This window comes from Eptesicus fuscus, chromosome 17 (genome assembly GCF_027574615.1).
Source record: "Eptesicus fuscus isolate TK198812 chromosome 17, DD_ASM_mEF_20220401, whole genome shotgun sequence".
NCBI classification, from domain to species: Eukaryota; Metazoa; Chordata; class Mammalia; order Chiroptera; family Vespertilionidae; genus Eptesicus; species Eptesicus fuscus.
This window is the reverse complement of record NC_072489.1, coordinates 41,256,771-41,278,827: the sequence shown is the minus strand read 5'-3', so window position 1 is coordinate 41,278,827 and position 22,057 is coordinate 41,256,771. Positions and strand designations below refer to the sequence as shown.

At 41.5% G+C, this 22,057-nt stretch overlaps 1 protein-coding gene across 1 annotated transcript in view; it reads left to right on the top strand.

Moving 5' to 3' along the window:
- The window catches only part of HPSE2 (heparanase 2 (inactive)), a 538,739-nt gene that overhangs the window by 499,847 nt on the left and 16,835 nt on the right, over positions 1-22,057 (top strand). Inside the window, exons 10-11 of the mRNA XM_008144163.3 lie at positions 10,202-10,347; positions 17,505-17,651. Of these exons, the coding sequence (XP_008142385.1) occupies positions 10,202-10,347; positions 17,505-17,651 (293 nt within the window). The remainder of the gene's footprint in view (positions 1-10,201; positions 10,348-17,504; positions 17,652-22,057) is intronic.

The following is a 22,057-nucleotide window of genomic DNA, read 5'->3' as shown; positions in this document are numbered from 1 at the left end:
TTTAGGGTTTGAGTATATATCTTTCAACTGTAAGCAAATTATTTCTCCACATTTATTTCTGTGAAGCATTCTCCAAGTCCCTCTTCATAATTAATTGCTTCCTCTTTTGAATTCCCAAAAACAAGTGGTTCCTGCTCATGTGGTGTTTACTTTAGTGAGTCTCATTTTAGAGAGTTGTTTACATGTATCTTGGCCACTAAGTTCCTTGAGGAGAGGAAGATGTCTTGTTCATCTTTGTATCACCCAAGCTGAACAGAGTATCTTGCATGCCACTAATATGTGCTCATAAAATGCTTGTAGAATGAAAGAATGTATTTGCAGCTCTCACTGGGTTGGTCAGAGCCCAAGGCCACAGCCCAGCACCCCTTCTCACACCTAGTTCTGTAGTGTATCGTCAAGGGTCTTATGGTCATGCAGTGTGGAAAACCTAGTTGGCAAGCCCAAGCTGTGCTCACATCTCCATAAGTAGCTTCCCCTTGCCACCTTTCTAGACCAGTGGTACAAACTCCAGAGCTATGGTCCACTCTCAGGAAGTCGGACTCCAGGTTGATGTCCATGCAAGCCCTGACAAGTGAGGGCCTATCTGAGCAGAGAATTCTGGGATCATGGGGATTCAGAACATGGTCTACAAAGAGGCATGGGTCCTTGGCTCTCTGAAGTTCCTACCCCATGGAGAGGGGGGCAGCTGAAGATGGGTCAGAGCTTGGCTCTCTAAAGCAAGGGCCCCCTTGCCCAGCTCTAGATTAGTAGAAATAGCAAATGTGAGAAATAATGAGTGAAGTGGATAAAGACAAAACATTTCAAAAATATGCACTGGATTCATATGTACTAAAAATGATAAAACAAAACTTCAGAACTAAAGTTATGGGACACATTAGGAAAGATTTATCCAGTGCACATTTGTTCGACATTACTATTACACTGTTTGACCGTTTTCTTTCAGGTATGTTCTTTACTTATCTCACTTATCCCTGGCAGAACTTGATCTCGCGGAGATTTTGTGGGCTGGGATTGGGTTGGGAGGAGGTGGTGTTGAGGACTGAAGGGAAATACAGCTCTTGTTGCTGTGCTGCCAGGAGCCATCCTACCCTCTGGAATTAAGGATTTGAGCATTTAAAAAGCTGAGAATCCTGTTTAATACTCTTTCTCTATATCTAATCAATCATCAATTCCAATCAATTTTATCTCCTAAATATTCTGAACTCCCTCATGTTCTCCCTAATTTAATTTCCTCACCTTGATCAAATTACCATCATCTTTCTTCCAACTAGCCTAAATGGTTTTCTTCAATCCATTTTCTGCACAGCTGTGAAAGTCAACTTGCTAAATGTAAATTGAATAATGTCACTTTATCTCTTAAAATTCTGCAGTGGTTCTAAAATCCTGAGGTCTATATCAACCTAGACCTACGATCCTCATCTTGTATTCACTTGCTGAGCTCCGAGCTGAATTAGTCTGCTTTCAGATTCTCAAACATTCCAATTCTTCCCCGGGTCAGACCTTTACATAAGCTCTTTCTCTTGCCCAAGACTCTCTCTATCCCCTCCTCTCTTTTTCTCAAATCTTAAATGTCACTCCATGAAAGTCTCATTCCCTGGCTGTCCCTGTCCCCAGACTGGGTCACATCTTCTATTATAAGGTATCATAGATTCCTCCATTACCATTAGTACTATTAAAATTAATTAGTCACCTAACTCATTGGCTTATGGACCTTCTCGCTAGATTATAAACTTCATGATGGCAAGAAATTATGTGCATTATTCATCCCTGTAACCCTACTGCCTATATAGAGCCTTAAATGTTGTCTGTATTCCGTAATTGAATTCTAGCACCTCCTATAGATAGGCCAGGCACTCTGCTAGGCATGGGCTGTAGGAATGGGTAAATAATCTTAGACCTCGAGGAGTACATGATTCAGCAATTAATCCAGTAAATTCTGCAACCTTCTGTCAGTTTCTTTCTCTTTTCCCATTTATTTTGGTTCAACTTACTCCTCCATATATTGCTTTGTCTAGCTTTCAGACAATTGACTTTTTGACAAATACTCAAGAAAAAGAAAAGATTTAAAACCTCTGTCATTTCAGTGTCATCTTCTATTAGTTTTCCCTCTCCAACTAATAAATGGACACTATTTTTCTTCAATCTCTTCTCATGTCTGATACATTTAAAGAATGTCTGTTTGTGTCTCTCTTTGTCCCTTGAAAATTGCAATGCATTCCTTGCTGTGGATTTTATTTTTATTGACATAAAAAGCCAATATATTTGCTTTCCTTCTTGAGGACTTTTATTATCTGAAAACTTCTCATTATATTCTATCTTTTATACAATAACCTTTTCGTTGTTCTTTGTTTGTGCATTCTTTTTTTCTTTTCTATCTGTTCTATGCATAAAGACAATTTTTCTGCTTTTCATGTCATTTCCTTAAAAGATATTTAGAAATCATATTACTTGTTTAATTTTATTTACGATTATATAGGCACATATTCATAGTAAAATAAAAGAAAGAGTGAGAAAGGAGAGAGAGGGGGCAAAAGCAGGGAAGAAGGAAGAGAGGGAGGAAGGAAAGAAGGAAGGAAATACAATTTGAGTCAGCTAAGAGTTGGTTTACATTAGGGAGAGATAAGGACAGTGAAAGAGGGAGATTTTAAAGAGGAGAAGAAGGATAAGTAGGGAATTGGAGGAGAACACAGGTGAGAAAGGAGACTGTAAACGGTGCATGTAGCTAAGTAAAGGTAAAAATTTCATATTCGCCTTGAATGTGAAATAAGTGGATAAAGACAAAACATCAAACTACCATCAACTGACTTACCAACCAAAATCCTTCAGTCCCCTGAGGATAGAGATGATAAACTATGAGCAAGTCACCATAAACACATCTCCCTTTGGGTAAAACAGTTCAAAGAGATGTCAGCCTGTGGGTGGATCGATGATGTCATTATCAGACAGGAAGTTCTGATTAACAAATGTATACATAATTATTCTTTACTATCTTTTCAGTATATTATTTGGCACATTCAAAAGAGTATCCATGCATACATGCTACTTTTTAAGCAAAACAATACAATCAGCACCTGTGAATCCACCACCCAACCCCAAAACTAAAACATTGCTTTTTTGACAATGTTTTTGATAAGAATATAATTGGTAAGTTCTCTCATATCCTATTTTCATATTTCTCTTGCTCATCTTCAAGTAACTATTATCCCAAATTTTATGTTTATCAATCTGTTGCTTATATGCCTATTCACACAATTTAATTAAAAATGTAGGTGTGCTTAAATAACATATATGACCTAGCTGTGAACAGATGTTTTTTAAAAACAAAAAGTAAACATTTACCTACACCATACAAGAGACACACAGCTATTGCCTACAACATGCTTTACCTGGGCACATGATCCTTAAATTCTGAGAGGTGGTGGGGCGGTACGGGGGGAGAGGTAGGGGCTGGGAAATGAAGGCTTTTTATCCACCTTTGAAAGTAGAAGTGAAGTTTTCATACAATACCAAAGGATAGGCAGGGAGAAATGAAATGTATAAGCACTTTAAAAGTGCTTTATCTAGAAATAAAAAATCAGTGAATCTGCCAACAGAGCAAATTTGGGACTTAACACTGGATTCTCCTTATTGCTATGTTTACTACTAAATGGTGAATAGGAAACTTCTAAAAATAAAATGTGTTCTGATTTCAGTCTCTGAATTGAAATGTTTTCCATGTTTTCTTCTTCTTTCAAGATCTAGGATATTTTTTTAATAGAAAAGAAAAGACATTATTATGAACTTTCACTTTCAAAGGAAGGAAGGAAGGAAGGAAGGAGAGAAGAAAGATCCCTGAGTGGAAGGAGGTTGTTGCTGTTGTTTTTCAGTCTCTTTCATATTTATTGATAAGAAAACTCGATATCATAAAAATAAAGTTCTCTTCATTTGATCTATGAATTGAATGAAATTCCAAGGTCTCAGTAGATTTTGTTTAGCTACTTGGTAATCTGATTCTGAAATGTCTATGACTGAGTAAAGGCCCAAGATTAGCAAAGCCATTACTGAAGAATAAGACAGGAGGACTTGCTCTACCAGATTTCATTACATATAAAACAATGGTAATTAAAACTGCATTCGTGGTGGCCAGCCAGCATGGCTCATTGGTTGAGCATCAACCTATGAGCCAGGAGGTCACGGTTCAATTCCTGGTCAGGGCAAATGCCTGGGTTGCGGGCTCGATCCGCAACCAGTGTGGGGTGTGCAGAAGGCAGCCAATCAATGATTCTCTCTCATCATTGATGTTTCTATCTCTCTCTCCCTCTCCCTTCCTCTCTGAAATAAAAATATATATTTTTTTTAAATGCAGTAGTGGTACAGGACAGAAAAATGGGACAGAATAGAGAGCCCATAAATAAACCCACGAGTATATGGAAGTTTGATGTATGATGCAGAGAGCGTTGCAGATCACTACAGAAAGGAGAGACCCATTTAACAAATGATGCTGATATAACTGACTATTCATATGGAAAAATATGAAATTAGATACACCATAATCTAGATCAATTTTAGATTGATTAAATATGTAACTATGAAAAAACATTAAAAGTTTTAAAATAAAATATAAAGTATCTTTATGAACTAGTCATGAGGAAGGACTATTTAACAAACAACAAGAGCTAGATGTTATGTGCTCACTAGATTGGCAAAAATTAAGAAGTATGAAAATAACAGATGTTGACAATGATGTGAATCAAAAGGAACTCAGACACTTCTTGAAGGAAGTATAAGTTGAAATAATTGGAATCACTTTGGAAAACAATTTGTCATCAGCCTATAGAGTTGAATATTTTTATATCTGTGCAGGACACAGCAACTCCACTCTTAGGTATTGCTCTCAACAGTTCTACAGTGCTTCTCTAACTTTAATGAGCAGCAGAATTCCCTGGAGAGCTATACAGTCTGGAGGCCCCGCCTCTGGAGACTCTGATCCAATAGGTCTGGGATAAAGTCTGTAAATCTGCAGTTCTGCAAAGAACACAGTGATGAGGCTGCTGCTGGTTTCCATCATGATTGGAGCAATGCTTCTCCAGATTGCTTCACCTGCACCTTGGGAAACAGGAGCAAGAATGTTGAAGGCTACATTGATAGCAAAAATGACAGCAAAAATCTAGACACAACCCAAATATCAATCAGCAGAAGAATGGATAAATGCATTCTAGTATGTTCACACAATGAAGTATGCAACATTGAAAACGAATAAACTGTGGTAGGTGTAACAACCTGGATGAATTCTAGAAGCATAATGTGGAAAAGTAAGTTATAGAAATGACATATTGAATGACGCCAGATTTTAAAAGCTAACAAGCTAAATAATATATTGCTTAATACAAAATTCAAATATTAGCCAAAGGAATGAAAAGCACAAAAATGGGAAAGGGAAGATTCACATAACTAGATGCAACAGTGTGGGTATTATTATAGCTTTTAAGGTGGATGATAGGTTCTCATATGCCTCAGAACTATCATGTAAGGTACATATGTCCTCCTATATATGGGAAATATACATAGTATACACAAAATGGGGGGGAATTAAATGAGTTCCAATCAGGTAAACTAAATGAAACAAGAAAAGATTACAAGGGAAGTAAAACTGTAATAAATGACAGAAAATATCCTGGAGAAAATAAATATACAATGTGCAGGACAAACTTGAGACTTCTTGCAGAGAGAAAACAGAAAAGAGATTATACTTGTGCAGGATTGAGGATGGAAATCTAAGAGAACTGAAACAGAGACTGGAGCAAACAGAAAGAAATAAGATTAAGGTTTTATTTAAAGAACATTCTCACAGGTTGGAGAAAGTCCTTAGTCTTTCTTATCAAAAGCACTCCCAAATACCAGCAAATTAATGCAGAAACCTACACTGACACATTCCTGGTAAAAGTTCAAATATCAAGGATAAAACGTGACTCCTATAAGCATCCTGGCAGAACATATGAGATAGAAAATAAACAGGCTAACCAAACATAGAATAAAACTAATGCCTCAAGCTTCTCTAGAACCACAAACTCTATAAAAAGTTACTTGAGTTTATTTGGGAAAGTAAATGGATATGACTAAGGAAAGTTTGAACAAAGAAAGAAAAATTATAATGAAATGGACTTAAACCTGTAGATATTAAAATGTAAATTTTAATCATTAAAATTATGTGAAACTGATAAAGAAATAGGGTTCAGCGGAAGAGAATAGAAAATCCAGATGCAGAATTATCTGTATATATAAAACCCTAATATGCAAATAGACCAGACAGCAGAACAACCGAACAACCAGTCACTATGATGTGTGCTGACCACCAGGGGCCGCATGCAGAACATGGCAGGTGTCAGCAGCAGGCGGCAGAGCACAGAACATGGTGGGCATCAGCCACAGCGGGATGGTGGAGCAGGTGAGCAGGGGGCACCAGACCAAGGCGGGGCGCTGGTCGCTGTCATCAGGGCAAGCCTCTGGTGGTTACTGAAAATTCTTTGCTCCCGCACACCACAGTCCCACTAGGCGCTCACACCTGCTGCTGGCACTGGAGCCGTCACTCACACACCACTACCAGTGCTGGCCCAGCTTTCACTCGCAGTTGGTGCCGGAGCCGACACTTGCACCCGCTGCCAGTGCCCGGTGCTGGTCCCAATCGCTCGGCACTGTCAGTAGTTGTGAGCAGCAGCTGCCAGCACTGATCACCCCTGAGGGCTTCTGCACCTCTCCCTGCTCCTGACGGGCAATCGGAGCAGCAGCCACCGTTCATGCCCACTGACAGTATCGGCCCTGCTCGCACCTGCTGCTGGCACCGGCCCCACTCGATCCATGCCGTCAGCGGGTGTGAGTGGAGCCAGCGCCATCAGCACATGGGAGTGGTGGCAGCTGGAGCGGGGCTGCAGGCAGACAGGGGACTGGAGGCCACAGCAGGAGGGGCTGGGCAGGGGCACAGAGGATGTCACGAGACCTGCCCCTGTGCCCACTGCAGCCTCACGGCCCATAGTTCCTTTCAAGGTGCACGAATTTGTGCACTGGGCCCCTAGTATACATATATTTACATATATTTAATCAGTATTATAGACTATATTATAATCCTACCTAATAATAGACAAACATGTAAATTGACCATACCTCTGTTATGTCCACAGCCAATCAGAGTGAGTATGCAAATTAGAAGGCCAAAGATGGAGGCCACCCAGCTGCTCCAGGCGCTGAGTAGCCAGGCGGGGCAGGACGCCTGCTATGAAAGGGAGGGAGCGGGGGTGAAGGGATCTACAGGAGCAGAGTGCCACAGCGAAGACAAGACTGCAGACTCTGGAGTCTGCAACGAAGATGAAGACGGCAGACTCCGGCTGGAGTCTGCAGCGAAGCAGCGAAGACGAACCAGCCGGAGTCTGCAGCGAAGACGAAGAAGGCAGACTCTGGCCGGAGCGAAGGCCTGGGTCCTGGGTGCCGGAGGAAAACCGGTGCTGGAAGCCAAGGGAAGGAAGGCCTATTGCATGAATCTCTTTGTGCAACGGGCCTCTAGTACATATATAATATATAAATACATATGTAAATGTAATATATTAAAATAAGATATATCAGCCCAGCTGGTGTGGCTCAGCGGTTGAGCATCGACCCAAGAACCAAGAGGTCGCAGGTTCAATTCCCGGTCAGGGCACATACCCAGGTTGCAGGCTCAATCTCCAGTAGGGAAGTATAGGAAGCAACCAACCCAAATATCAATCATTAAAATGATGTTCCTTCCTCTCATCGATGTTTCTATCTCTCTATCCCTCTCCCTTCCTCTTTCTAAAAATCAATAAAAACATTTTTAAAAATAAGATATATCATACAGGATATACTATATTATATATAATTATATAATTACTAATATATTATATAAAATAATTCTATATCATATAATATACTAGAGGCCCAGTGCACGAATTCATGCACCAGTGGAGTCCCTCAGCCTGGCCTGCAGGATCGGGCTGAAACTGCTCTCTGACATCCTCCAAGGGGTCCTGGATTGCAAGAGGGTGCAGGCTAGGCCAAGGGACCCCACCGCTGCACAATTGGGGCTGGGGAGGGACTGCAGGAAGGCTCCAGGGTGTGTCTGACCCATCTCACTCAGTCCCGATCAGCTGGACCCCAGTATCAAGCTAACCTACCAGTCGGAATGTCTACCCCCTGGTGGTCAGTGCACGTCATAGTGACTGGTTGCCCGGTCGACTGTCTTCCCCCTGGTGGTCAGTGCATGTCATAGAGAGTGGTAGAGCGGCCTTAGCATATCATTAGCATATTACGCTTTGATTGGTTGAATAGCTGACCGGATAACCAGACACTTAGCATATTAGGCTTTTATTATATAGGATAATACTATTTATATTTCTATATATTTACATGTATATAAAACTTAATATGTGATGCAGATGAACTTAGGGATAGATTATTCACTATATGATGCTACAACAACCAGTAAAGTAATCAGAAAATAATAAGGCTCATATCATACACCAAAATATTTTTCAATGAACTAAAAGATTAAATTTTAAAATAACAATAAGAACTAGAAAAATATAAGTGAAGCTTTATCTGATCCTTGTGTGAGGAAGGACTTTCTAAGAATAAAAGAAAAGGAAGAAATTGAGAGAAAAAGATTGACATATTTTCCTGTAAAATTTTTTTAAATTCTTCATGTCAAAAAAGTCATAAAAAGTAATAAAAGGCAAACTACAAACTTGGACAGAACTTTTGCTCCACATACATTCTAAAGGATTCTTACCACTAATATTAAAAGATACATTACAAATCGATAAGAAAACAGTGGACATTCATTAGGTTGACTGTGATAAACACATCACAGAATAACAATAAAACAACACAGAAATTGTAATCAAATGAGAGCAAATTTTAATTTGATATTTTATATCTATTTGCCTAATGATGAAATATTTGCCATTTTAAATAATAGGAGACTATATGTAATAGTCATCCTAAGGCCACTTAAAGTTAATTAAGGTAAATGGTCTGGCAAGGTTTAGAGCCCACTACTCAGGGTAGATGTGGATCTATTCTGGTGGCAAAGGGGCTTTGAAACTTTCTTCTGATTTATGCAACTCACCAGACATTTTTAAGCAGCTGATGTTATAGATAGCTACACAGGAAAGATAAAAATATTATTCAGAGGCTTCTCCTGGAAAGATGAAGGCTGAGAAGACATGGTTGATGTCTTAAAGACATTGAATTCACTGAATTCCAGAATTGCAGGAGGTGGGGGCGGGGGGAAAGGGGACCCCTTAGACAAATTAGGAAGCCCTGTGTTAAATGATGAGTTACAAACATTGAAGTCATTACCCCATAACAGGTGATAAGTGCTTACACGATGCAAATGCAAATTTTATATTTGTATCAAATACAGAAACAAAATATGGTAATAAGGAATACAAATTAAGGTGTTGGTGAATAGGTTTTTATAAATTCAAATACATGTGTGGGTTACAGATTTAATATTTATTAATCAGTTCCAAATGGACTATGGAATAGTTAAAAACATCACATTCTTTTTAGTTTATAATTGTTCTTTTTATTGTAGAATTATTGAAGGTGACCCAGAATTAGCACTAGGGTTTGCAAACATTATTCTGGAGTCTCTACCTGAAGCAGCTTCATTTCCCTCACACCTCACCAGGCGTCTTCAGTGACAATATTTGGAGAATAACATTTTGGGTTTGCATATTGGTAGCAATCCTAAAGATTGGAGATCTTCTGCAATTAAACAGAGCCATAAACCAGTACAAAAGTATAGTCATAGGGAAATAAAGTTGAAAATTTAAGGCTCCAACTAGTTGTTATTTCATATGAAACTTATTTCAAATGAAAATTTGATTCATTTGATTGTATGTGGCTCTGAGTCGTCCCCCACTCCTCACACACACACACACACACACACACACACACACACACACACTCACATTCCCCCATTAGGAATGTAAAGGTCACTTTAGACAACGCTGGCTTCACTACCAACCCAGGGTGAATGTTTTGTCGGGTGACCATTTTGTCAGGTGACCATGCGTACAAGGTTAGTCGCTTTGGTCATCAGGCTTTACTCCTGCTAAGAAGTACTTTCTGGCCTATCAGGTCTAGGTGTACTCACAACACCTGAACTGCGTCTTCCCCTGACTCTCCCTGTCTCTGTTCTTCTCAGGACTACTGGCTCTCTCTCCTCTACAAGCGCTTGATCGGCCCCAAAGTCTTGGCCGTGCACGTGGCTGGGCTGCAGCGGAAGCCACGGCCAGGCCGAGTCATCCGGGACAAACTAAGGATTTATGCTCACTGCACAAACCACCACAAGTAAGTCTTCAGAGCGATGGCACAAGAAGCCACCCTAGGGGCTTCAGGCTTTGGGCCCCTCTTAGAATTCCATGCCACTTGGGACCCCTTCAAGACACTGAAAACTGCTTCTGGAATTACATTCTACCTGCTCTTTGTGTATTTCAAATGATCTCTGATAAATAGCTTTTCTGCAAGTAAACTCCTTTCTCACACTTACAGTATTTATTCATAAAATATTTATAAAAATGCATGCCATTTATTCATTTACTTCTTCATCCAACAAATATTTACTGAGCTTTTCTTCTGTGCCAGTTGATGTAATGCCCAAGAGGCTTTTTTGTATGCTTCTGGCTAAACCACAGCAAGAGACATAAACTCTGTTCCTACGATTCACCAGCAGAGCTAGAGACATTAAGTCAACATTTCTAAGAGACATGCTGGAGAGCTATCCGCTGAAAACTCAGCCCCGACCAGCACATCCCAAACCAGGGGTCCCCAGGATGAAAGGTGTGCCCAAAGTAGTCATGTCAGCTTCAGAGCCATCTTCAGTCTTTCAAAATCTTCTCAGTTATGTTAAGGGTTAAGAAGTTAAACAACATCTGATTTAGGGGCTGGACCTCCAACTGCTCAGCGTGGTAGGTCATGTGTAGTTGTCCTCCTCCTCTTTATCTGAAGCACTGGCTGTCATTAGAATGGTCTTTCAAATCAGTAAATAAAGTTTGGCAGATAAAATGTTTTAAAACATGAGTATCATAAGGGTAAAAACTTAAAACTGAGCCTAATGCAAAGCCCTTCAGACCATAAATGGCTTTCTTACATCATTTCAGGTTTAAGGAGCAGAGCAGGCAGACCTGGAAAAGGGAATTCTTTCTCTTAACGCAGAGAAACAGGGTGGGGGCCGGGCACAAGTGTCTCCAGCCAGACCTTCATTCCAGCAAGCCCATCAGGGGCCGACGTGGGCTGTGGACAGCACAAAGAGCCCCAGCGGTCAGGTTACAACAGACGCTCCTTCTCCTTCCTTGATGAGAGAAGAGCCAAGCCAATTAATTTATCATGATAAGATTTTTCAAAAGAATCACTCTGAGCATAGGGGGCCTGGGGCCAGTTGTCTTGTCTTTAGATACAAGTCCCTATTGTGGATGAGAGGAGACTGGTTTGGGCAGAGGCCAGAGGTTTTCAACATCCCTTTTGCTCAACAGGAAGCTCAATCCAATACCTGACAGAGAGTGACTGCTCTATGGCCTTGGCCTGAAGTTATCTGATCACCACACAAGGCAACATTGTATTCCTTGTCTCCACCTTGGCCCTGGAGTAACCACCCAAAAGTGGACCCCCAGCTTCAACAGAGAAAAATTATTCTTGGCACCTTTTGTCTCTTTTGGGAAGCACATCAGTTTGTGGCTTTTATATTATAAGTCTGAAGACTCAGGGGAAAATGTCAATGGCATGAGTTTAACAGGACTTGAGCGTCTTCGCAGAGGGCTCCTCATCTTGTCTCATCCAAGCGTTCATCCTGGTGTTCTTTTACATTTTCATGGAAGTTGTCACTAACGTTGAGTATACATACCATGAACTCAGGGCCAGTGTCTCATTTATTTTTGTATTCTTGGTGTCTAATATAGTGACTGGCATAAAGAAGTTCTCAGTAAATATTTGATGAATGAATGAATGAATGAATGAATGCAGAAATAGGGCATTAAGGCATTACTTCTGACTTAGACTTTTAGCTCCCTTCCACTTTGATATCACCACATCAGCCAGGAGAATGGTTAAGAATTCTACATTCACTAGCATGAGGACTCCAGCAAGTTACTCAAATCATCTAGATTCAATATTCTCTCTACATCGCCAGCTCTCCTCTTCTTTCTATGGGGAGTCACTCCAGAACCTCTCTGGGGAAATAGTACCACTGTGCTTTGGTCAGTAGTGTTCCTCCTCCCCATAGAAAGAGAGAGAGATAGGGGGAGGGAGAGAGAGATAGGGGGAGGGAGGGAGGGAGGGAAGAAGGAAGGGAGAGAGAGAGGGAAGGAGGAAGGGAGGGAGGGAGGGAGACAGAAAGACTTTACTAATCCATTCCACACATGACCCTAATGATAGTAATTGGGGTGAAGTTCTTTTGGTTCCCATTAGAAAAGAAAGTCCTCAATGGATGCACTGCACTGGCTGAGATTGCTGGTCTCCTCCATGTCAGTGGGTGTCAGATACCCCACATAAGTAGGCACAAGCAAAGAAGTGTCTCTGCTCCCTCTCTGGGAAGCCAGGTGCCCTGTCTGTACCCCCTCATCCTCCAAACAGTCATGAGGAAACATTATTGACTCAATTTATTTGTGGCCAACAAGGCCAAGCTCACAAAAACATCCCAGAGTGGGCATGTTGGCTTCATACTGTTCAGTCTTGACCAGTAGTCTGAAAATATATATCCTTGGTCAAATCAAGGACTGGTGGGAAAGATTAAACTTACCAGTAGAATAACCCAAAGAAAGTGTCTATGGACACACCTCCTGCACTCCAGTGCGTATTGAACACTTGGTATGTGCCAAGCATCTTGCCAGTGATTTGCACATACATTAAATTCCACAGTTCTGTTGCATCACTCTTATATGCCAATAACACCATTAATAGTGAAACAGTTTTACATTTGGGAAGAACCCTTAGAGATATTTTGGCCCAGGATCCTATAAAACAAAGACATTCCTTTTATACTCTCTCTGCTTGAATGCCTCACTGTCTCTCACGGCAGTCTCTTGCATTGTGGGTCATTTCTGACCTAGGAGAGCAGATAGATTCGGGAGCAAAAGTTAGATGCTCATAATACCACCAGCAGCAGGTGCTTTTCTGCTTTCTGTTCTAGAGTTAACAAGTCAGGACACTGACAGCATGGCAGTTCTCACCTTAGGTCTTCTTGTTCAGAGAACAAATATGTTTTGACTGGGAGAAATCTTTTTCTAAACCATTCTGCTGAGACAATGTATGTTTCTAGGGAGGAGCTGCGGTCCTTCGCCAAGTTCAGAACCACTTGGAACCTGGTGAATATTGAAGCAAAATAGAGCCTTTTGGGGTTCAAGTTCATTTATTATTGGAAAAACCTGACTTCCTGTTTTTCAGAAGAAGTTTTTTTAAAGACTCATAAAAAAAGGTTCCTGAGGCTTCTTGGACATCAAATGGCTCTTACAAAACAATATTTTGATGAGTTAAGTGTAAATGAATCAGAAACATGTGGATTAAATTTCCCTTAAAATACACATGGGCTTTGAAATTAGGGCAAAAAAAAATGTTTGGCAAAACATGGCCTGACTTTTACCAAACCCAAAAACTTTGAATTAGATTTGGAGACAATGGACCAACCCAGTTTTCAAGCACATTGACTTTCCCTGAGAATGACCGTGATCCCAGAGCAGCATCCACCCTTCCTTCCCTTTTGCAGTCCCCCAGCTCCACTGGAGACATTTCTAGAACAGTGACTATTTTTTATCTGGAAGTCAAGATGCACCTCCCCATATGACATTCCCCACCTCTTACATCCAAGATATTCCAATTCCAGCTTCCCTTCCCTGACTCACTTCCTCCTCCTCCCATGGCAACACAGAGATGTCAGGCAATGAGAGAACAGCCAGAAAGATGAACTCCAGATTCACGGATTCTCTGCTGGTGGTAAAGTGTCACCATGAGTGAGACATGGAGCAAGACAGATGTTCTACCAGACAAAAGGGACATTTATTAAGAGAATCAAAAACCACCTGGACTAATTTCCTGCAGGCCACACCTTCAGTCAGACCCCATTTTTTAGGGAAAGGGACTGTTTTCTGTAGGCAGAGAATATACATTCTTCAGGAACCTGGATTTTCAGCACAGTACTTTCAGGTTGGTGCTGTACTCCCCAGCCAAAAGTGTGTCTTCACAGACAGATGGCCTGCTTAATGCTCTTGCCCATCAGCCAAGCAGGGAAGGTCTGGCTGAGGCAGTCTCCAAGCCAGTTCCTACCTGAGGAGGCTGCAGGAGTTCTGAGAGCCTCTGCACAATCATCTCTGGGCAGGTTTTCAGTACTGGTTTGTTTCCCTCAGGGGAACTATGTGAATGGAAATTAGGCTATTGCCAAGCAGCTTGAAAAGATGGCTTTCCCTGGAGCAATGTGTGATTTCAGGTCTCCTCCCACCCCCACCCCCACTTCCCCACCTCCCACCCTTCTGCTCTCCAGTCTCTGAGGCCTCTTTATGCCCCGGCTCTGCAGAAGAGAAACTCATAAATGCAAGCGCAGGGCTCTCTCTCCTCCTCCACTGTTGGCCTTTGAGAAGGTTGTTTGATGATTGTTAACAAAAGGGATTACCATAGTCAGCAAAACTGGTATCCATGTATGCCTACTATCATTCACACTCTGAACCAGAGTAGCAGTAGCTAATGGTGTCTTCCTCAGTTCTGCACACAGCTAAGTTAAGCTTAAAGCCCACCATTGGTGTTCTTTAATGATGGTAAATGCTGACACACTAGAGCACCTTTCTTCAGAGCTCTGGTGACACAAGCCTGCTCAAATAAATTGGCATTCTCTTCTGACCTAACTCATTTGGTTCCAAAAGCTAATTCACACATTTCAGGGGCTTGAGAAGGACCAGAGGAGGAGGAACCAGATAGACATTTTCATTTAATAATTTATCAGAATATCAATGTAGTTATACAAAAAGCTTTGAACATAATAATGTGCCCCCTTACACATGCAAGAAAAATCATGACAGAGAGCTGGTGGGGTATACTTTGGTTACTCTTCTCATAATCTGAATGGATTGCTCTGGGCAAATGGTCCCCAAACCCAACTCATCTGCCCAATATCCCAGAGAGATTAAAAATACAGATTCTCAAGCCCCAATCACAAATGAATGCAATAAAAAAATTCAGGGATGAGCCCTGGAAACTATATTATTAAAAAACCAATAAACAAGTTGTCATATTGACCTGCCCTTGGTCATTCAATTCTTTTTTTTTTAATTTTTTTTTTTTTTATTTCAGAGAGGAAGGGAGAGGGAGAGAGATAGAAACATCAATGATGAGAGAGAACCATTGATTGGCTGCCTCCTGCATGCCCCACACTGGGGACCAAGCCCGCAACCCAGGCATGTGCCCTTGACCGTAATCAAACCCGGGACCCTTCAGTCCGAAGGCCGATTCTCTATCCACTGAACCAAGCCAGCTAGGGCTCAATTCTTAATTATCACCCTTAGAAGCAGAGATGAGTGATCCAGAGGTGGAGGGGTGCTGTTTCTGCAAGGAATGATATTTTCCTCTGGGCAAAGTTGACGTAGAGTTTCTCTGGACTCCTCCTTTGAAGGCAAGACCAAGTCATTTTTTCTGTTTCCTCTCATTAACCCATCCAGATGGGGCCTTACGGGACCCCTTAAAAACAAAATATTTTTTCCTACAAGAGAGAAGGAAATCATTATAGTTTTGTTGATATACGCTGAAAGGCCATGTAGGCATATAGTTTTCCCAGGCTTCTGAACATCCTGTACTGGTTTAAAAGGATTCCAATATGGTGAAGAGTTTTATAATCTAGGAGTAGGTAAAACAGCTAGAGCAGAAATAATAAAGATCAATAAATTTGACTACATAAAAGTTTTAACTTTTATACATAAAATACAATGTAAACAAGCTGAATTAGTCAAAGAAAACTGGGGGACATTTTGTAACATACATGCAGGCAAAGGATCACTATCCTTAATAAATAAATAGTTTTTATAAACCAATAGAAAATAGGCAAAGGACATGGTCAGTTTACAAAAGAAGAAATTAAATGCCAAATAGGCAAATTAAAAAAAAAATGCTGCACCTCAATATAAATTTTTAAAAAATACAGATTAATACAACATTGAAATCCCATTATCACCTCTCAGGTTGAGACAGGTTAATATCTAGTGTTCTTAAGGGTATGGGGAAATGTGTGTTCTTATACATAGTCAACCAGAGCAAAAAGATACAAACTTTCTAGAGAGTTAATACCAATGCTATCAAAATGTGTATATCAGTTAGGGTCAGTGAGGTTATGCTGTGATAACAGAGGACCTTCAGCTATCCATGGCTTTCAATAAGAAAATGTGTTTCTCATTCACACTGCCTGTCTGTCACAGCTCAGCTGCAGCTCTGCTCCACATCATCTTCACTCCAGGATGCAGGTCAATAGGGCCCTTCTGCCAAGAACATTGCTGGTCTTCTGGTAGAGAGAAAAGGGGCATGGCAAAACATGGGTTGGCTCTTAAAGCTTCTGCCCAGAGGCCTTATCCACCCACATTTCATTGAGCAAAGCCAATAACGTGAGCACTCTAGGGTTCAACAGAGCAGGGACAGAAAATATTCCACAGGGAGGGACACCACTCAGAATGAAGAGTTGGTGAGGAGTCATACAATGTGCATTCCCCTTGACCTAATGTTTCCAACTTTGAAGACTTCATCCATCAGAAATAATCATGATGTGAAAAAGGTTTATGTGCAAAGTGCTTCATCACATAATTTGTAATGGCAAACAATTAAAAACAACCCTCATGCCCCAAAGTAGGACATTAGGTAAATAAATTATGTTGCATTTCTATGATTGAAGAATTTAGCATTCTTTTATAAGCAGAATACATCACATAATAAGATGGGAACATGTTTATGATGCTCATGAGCTGAAAAAACTGTGTGAACAATGTGATCCCAGTTATGTAAAAACTGAGAAACATGTATGCATGTGCCACATACTCAGTAAATATTTGTTGAATTAATAAACTAAAAACTACTGGAAGGATGTTTACCAAAATGTTATTATATTCCAAAATACTTGGATCATAGGAATTTTCTTTTTCCTTTTTTGTATGTTTTTTCTATTTATTTATTTATCTATCTACTTATTTATTGCAATTAGCATGTTTTGCTTCCATACTCAGAAAAAGATATTTTGTTTTTTTCAAATCATTGCAATGCATTTAAACAAAAACAAACGGAGTGTGGTGAGACGTGAGCATCTTCTTTGCAGAAAATCACAATAATAAGCCCTTCCTGTCTTTGAAGGTCTAGGGTGGCCAAGAACCATAAAATAAAGTGCCCTTTCCTAGGGTTGTCCTGTTTCATGCAGTCTGTAAATTATTTAGAGGCATTTAACTGACCACTGTTTCCATCTTCTCTCTCTCTCTCTCTCTTTCTCTGAATCTCAGCCACAACTATGTTCGAGGGTCCATTACACTTTTTATCATCAACCTGCACAGATCAAGAAAGAAAATAAAACTGGCTGGGACTCTCAGAGACAAGCTTGTGCACCAGTATCTGCTGCAGCCCTATGGACAGGAGGGCCTGAAGTCCAAGTAAGTGCTGGCCTGGAAATAGCTTAGGTGCCAGGGCAACAGGAGCTGGTGGGGAAGGGTCTAGAGAGTCTCCCCTTTGCTGAAGGTCCCAAGGGTGCTGCTAATTAACTCAGGGGCTCAGTAGGATGGAGTCAGGGGAATAGTGACTCCCTTTGGGAACCTAGTCAAGCATCTCCTGTCTCTAGGCTTGGATCACTCAACTATAATGTAAAATGGTGGACAAAATATTTCTCAACAAGGTGATTTTTGGTATCTGGGATTCTTCATTATGCAGGATGACCACATTTCAAGCTATTTAGCATCCTTGGACCCTATGCACCCCCCTATAGTACCCCCTAGTCATGTGACAACCTAAAACACTGGGAATTGAGAACAATGTCCCTTCCAGCCATAACATTCTCTAATGCTGTAACTCCCTATTTGACATTATTTATAAACCTTGCGGGGCCTAGAGGAAGGAGCACTGAACAAAGGATCAGAAGTTCAGACATTAAGTCAGTGCTGCCCCTAACTTTGTAACTTTGGGTACATCACCTCTCTGGATCTCAATTTTCTTATCTGAACAACAGGAGAGAAGGTGTATTCTGGGGGCTTTGTGGTCTCTTAAAACTCTCTAACTATATAATCCTGCAATACTCCCTACCTCCCTCAGTTTCTGTTAGGGTCTATTGACAACACTGACCACTATCAATAGGAAGCAGCTCTAGGCCACAGTGAGAAGGGCTTGGTCAAGGGTAAAGCCACCCCAGCTCCCCGAGTAAGGCCTCCCAGAAAGGGCATGGGATGTTGTGCTGGGAGTGTTCCCACTCCATTTTAATGCTTACCAAGTTCAACAAAGCTGTAAGCTTGGAGCAGGTGGCTTCACTCCCACAGCTGCCCACAGCTATTTGCGCTTTAATTGTTCGCTGTTGCACTGCAACCTTGGTGGCTTGCATTTGGCTTCCAACTGTATGTGCAATGGGAACAAAACACAATCTGGGAAGTCACTTACTGAGGTTTTCAGCCCACCCTAGATCTTTATTTTCAGTCTTAGTTCACAAGCTGGCTCTGTTTTCTGGCTACATGCACATTGCTTCTGTTTTGTTTTTGTTTTTCCCTCTCAATCCTACCTGTATCAGAAGAACCCTTTTGACTGTTTTATCCCCTCTCTCTCAACTTCCCAGCAGTTCATGACTGGTGTGAAGAATTCCCGGTCTTCATCCTCAGCAGGACACTCGGTTCTGGTTTACTAAACAATTATGACTTGGGCAAACCCTTTAACCCGAATCCTTAGGCCTCAATTTCTTTATCTACAAAATTCAAGGGGTGTTATATATTTGGTAAGATTCCTTGCAGCTCTAAAATTCTCACCCTTGGTCTGACTTTCTGAGGACCCTGCATTTGTTCAAGTCTCCCACTGCCATTCAGTAATGACCTAAAAGTCATGTGTGGCAGAGGGGCTGACTCTTCAGCAGCGAATGTGACAGTTCAGGGTCCTCTAGAGCCGAAGAGATTAGGAGCTGAGCCTGCCCAGTGTCAGGAAGACCATGTGTACCCCATGGAAGGAATTGACTTAATGTCTAGTCGTTCCACAGGGATCCTGAAGAGGACTTGGTAATACCCACTGAGATCAAATAACAGTGCCAAGCAATTGGAAGAAGAGGGAGCTGGAACCAGGCCTGGATGTGAATCCAGTTGCTACCATTTGCATATGTGATCAAGCCTCAGCTCCCTTACTGTCAGAAGGGTTATTGTGAGAATCAAATTAGAGCATATGAGTGAAATGAAGCCTCCTACAAAGAAAATTTTATACACCCATGCATATAGATACATATGAATGTAAATACAGATGCCACATATAATTTTACATCTATGATATTAAAGAGAGTTTTGGATTGGAAGTCAACAGACCTGGCTTCTGAATGTAACCCTGCAACTGCTCCTCTGTGGAATTGTGGGCCCTTCACTCACATCTCTAACCCTGTTTCTCTCCTATAAACTACTGCTGATTTACCACCTCTCCCATTCTAGACCTTGGTGGCTCTGACTTGTGCTGTGCCATCTTGGACTGTCAGCTATCAGACAGGGACTGCCATGTACAGGTTCAGTGCTACATCCCACACTCTGCTCAGTAACTACTAAGAGCAAGAGCCCTCAGCGGTTCTGGGATGGGGGTCTCACAGGAAGGGTGTGGTTTTGGTGCAGCAGAGTCCACAGGAAAGGATGAAAGCAAATGCTAGGAAATGATTTCAGCCTTTGGTGTCTCCTTCTCTCATTTATAAGCCTCTGGGGCCAGGTTCTGTGTTCTGTGTCTGCTAATTCCTAGCTGTGGCCTGAAGCCATATTAACTCTGGGAGCCAGGGATCCTGCAATTGCCTGTCTGGAGGAACCCAGAAGAAGATACAGAGCAAGTCAGTGCACCATTCAAACCACCAGCCAGGCATTCTGGTGTTCCCTCCTCGGATTTCAGGAGGAGTGAAACATGGGCAAGCTTTTTTGATTAGTAGAGAACATGTGGTAATTTTCAGGACTGGAAATATTTGAAATCTCTGAAAGGGTATCTCCATGTGAACTCAGGGCTCAGGTATGCCAGGTATTATTGCACAGGAAGTCCCTTTGGGGCCATTGATCAGGCATAACCCAAGCATCCAGGACCACAATGGAGGTTCCTGTTTCTCATCTCAGGGAGTGCACAAATTATCAGATCCACCTATATATGAGATGGGTCTCAACTCAAGTCTCAACTCTTTAAGTGAGATAGTTCTCATTCTAGAAACCAGATAAAAGGTGGGGGCTTTATAACTTCTAGGATAGGAAAAGGGAAACTTTCACAAAACTTCAGTGTGTATGAGAGAAAGGTATACTGTATCTGAAATATATGTTCTTCAAGAATGGCTGGAGGAAATGGCAGACTTAATTCAGAGAAGAAAAACAAGGTAAGTCATGAGGACTTCCTTCAGATAATGAAAGGACTGCTAACTGAAAGAAAAACAGAGTTGGCCTAGAATCCTCTGAAATGATAGAAAACCATGGAGTATAATTTAAAAGAGAAAGATTTCACCACAAAATGAGCTCATTTTCCCATGGCTTGCCTCGTCCGACCAAGGCCAGGGTAGGCTTTCTCAGGAGGTAGCCTATTAGTCAGAGACTGAGAAACCGTGGCCACCTCAGAGGTGCTCTGAGATTCCTCACTCGGTGGGAGGCTGAGGTAAAAGATTACTGCTTCCCATCAAATTCTAATATTCTGTTATTCTCTTCATTCCCCTTTCACCCCACTCCCATTTCACTTGTGGAGCTGGTTGTCTCTGTGCTCACCAGCAAAGTGGCTTCTTTTTTTTTTTTTTTAATAAGTTACTGAGATGAGATTTCTTTTTTCTTTTTAAATATATTTTATTGATTTTTTACAGAGAGGAAGGGAGAGGGACAGAGAGCTAGAAACATCGATGAGAGAGAAACATCGACCAGCTGCCTCCTGCACACCCCCTACCGGGGATGTGCCCGCAACCAATGTACATGCCCTTGACCGGAATCGAACCTGGGACCTTTCAGTCCGCAGACCGATGCTCTATCCACTGAGCCAAACCAGTTTCGGCAAAGTGGCTTCTTTAAGCCACTAAAAGGCCACACAAAGAGACTATGCTACAGGAGGGAGTGGTGGTAATATCGGGCTAGGAATCTCCACCTGTCAGTCCCTCCCTGTCATGTTCCCTGGTTTCTCACCTCTCTGTGAGGAAGACTAACCATTTGCTCCCAAGACAATAATAGTTCCCCTTCTGGATAAGTCAAAGGGCACCTTTGGGGACATTACAAAGGAGAGAATCTACCATCTACAAAGGAGAGAATCTGTCCAGTGCTTCATAAGTTCAAAAATCAATAAATATTGTCCTCTAGGGAATCAGTTCTACCCCAGACATAAATATGTCCAATGTCTTTCAACAGAGAAGCAACATGAAGTCAGACCAAACAAGTCAACTTATGGCAAAAAACAGGAGGACTCAGTTTATGGAGAGAAAATCCAACCCAGAGCAGGTGTTTGGTTAGATCCCAGTGTTCTTCCCTATGTGTCTTATTCAGTTCCACTTGGATGGAAGACTATCCAAAAATTAGAAAAGAAGAAAACAACTTCTGTCACATTGGCTGCTCTATTCTGACACACTGGCCTGAGGGAATCAGCAGATGCTGAGAGTCCTGGAATGGAATGACATTTCAAGGTGTTCTGGTTCATTCCCCTGCCTTCAGAAAGTCTGTGGCTAGAACATCTGGACCAGGAGATGCTCTGTGTTTAAAGACCTCTGGGGAAGGAGTGCCCACAGTTTAAATTCTGTCTGCATTTTATAAGAACACTTATATAACACTGGGGCCTGCTGTGCCTGTGGCTAGAACTTTATAGATAATAAAGAGCTTTAATAGCCATTATCTCCTTTAAC